Below are 1,250 nucleotides of genomic sequence, written 5' to 3'. Positions count from 1 at the left end.
CTGGGCTATTTATATATTAGCTGGGGGCGATCCTCACAACTCGGTGGTGGGGGGGGGAGGAGGGGGGGGGGTGGGTGAGGAAATGGGACCCTCACCGACAGCTGGCAAAGTGGTTGACTCCGAGAACTCAACGGGCAGGGTGGCAACTGGTTAAAGGGGCAGCGTCTGCCCGTGGGGCCCCACCGCGTCTTAAAGCAGGGCAGCTGAACTTCAGGTAACACCTGCCTCGCACAAACATCTGTCCCGGTTTAACCGGCGGTGGGGGGGTGGTGGGGGGGGGGGGGGAAACAGCTGGGGATGGGCTTCCTCGTTCGCCCCTTTGCAGTTGCCATGGCAACTTCCCGCCCAAATAAGGAAGCGGGGAGGAGGGAAGAGTTTTCACTGCATGGCTCGCAGAATGAGGACAGCATTCTTCAATGGAGTAAGAGAGCGGTCGGATTCATTGTTTGCAGACAGTCTGATGAGTATTATGGGCTGGAAGTGGCGTGTTCCCCTCCCCCCCGTGAGGGAACGCCCCCTGCTCTCCCACCCCATACATCACTTAGACCCCCACCCCTCCGGGTAATTATCCCCCTCTCCTGAATCTCCCATTATTCAAGAAAGCAGCAAGAAAATACAGCAGCGCTCTCCTGTGAGACAATCCATTCAATTTAATAATCATTTTATCCCCCCCCCCCCCCTCCTCTCTGTATCTCGGAAGAACGATAAATGCAGCTCGGAGGAGCTGTGGAGCCTCCCTCCCTCCCTCCCTCTCCCTTTCGTGTCGGTGGGACTGCTGCAGAGGCTTCAAGTGCAGGCAGAAGGGAGGCAGTAACACAGAGACTGGGAATCTCTGCCCTTCAGCTCTCTCGGAGTACCTCAGCCATCTTTATATATCCCAGGAGCTGCATCCCCCTCCTGCCTCTCCCTCTCAGTGTTATCATCAAGAGGTGGGTGCGTTTATCTGCTTATTTCGAAAGTTGAATTGGATGCTTCTTTTTATTATTAACAGCTTGTGAATCCTCACTTCATTCCCACCACCCCACAGATTGCCAAAAACAGCCCCACAGTCTTGCTTTCTCATTGATATTTGGATGCAGATTTGGAAAAATGCACCAGCCAGGGAGGGGCCGGGGACGGTGGGTTTGGGGTGGGAATAAAGCAGAGGCTGGAGGAAATCTCCTGACTCCCACCCCCGCCCGCCGAGATTTATCGGATGCTGAGGGCGGAATGTTCCATGGAAGAGCCTGGTGAGAGATGCAGGGGATGGT

General features: G+C 55.4%; 1 protein-coding gene across 2 annotated transcripts in view; it reads left to right on the top strand.

Annotated features, from left to right (window-relative positions):
- The first annotated feature begins 387 nt into the window (after positions 1–387).
- The window catches only part of gng3 (guanine nucleotide binding protein (G protein), gamma 3), an 8,596-nt gene continuing 7,733 nt past the window's right edge, over positions 388–1,250 (top strand). Inside the window, exon 1 of one of the 2 annotated variants that reach the window (XM_067975783.1) lies at positions 388–929. In XM_067975783.1, the coding sequence (XP_067831884.1) occupies positions 709–929 (221 nt within the window). In that variant the 5' untranslated portion in view covers positions 388–708. Of the gene's footprint in view, positions 930–1,156; positions 1,230–1,250 lie in introns of those variants that run through there. The other variant, XM_067975784.1, reaches the window with a different exon arrangement.

This window comes from Heptranchias perlo, chromosome 43 (assembly GCF_035084215.1).
Source record: "Heptranchias perlo isolate sHepPer1 chromosome 43, sHepPer1.hap1, whole genome shotgun sequence".
Classification (NCBI taxonomy): domain Eukaryota; kingdom Metazoa; phylum Chordata; class Chondrichthyes; order Hexanchiformes; family Hexanchidae; genus Heptranchias; species Heptranchias perlo.
Note: the sequence above shows the minus strand (reverse complement) of the source record. Positions and strands in the feature narration are given on the sequence as shown.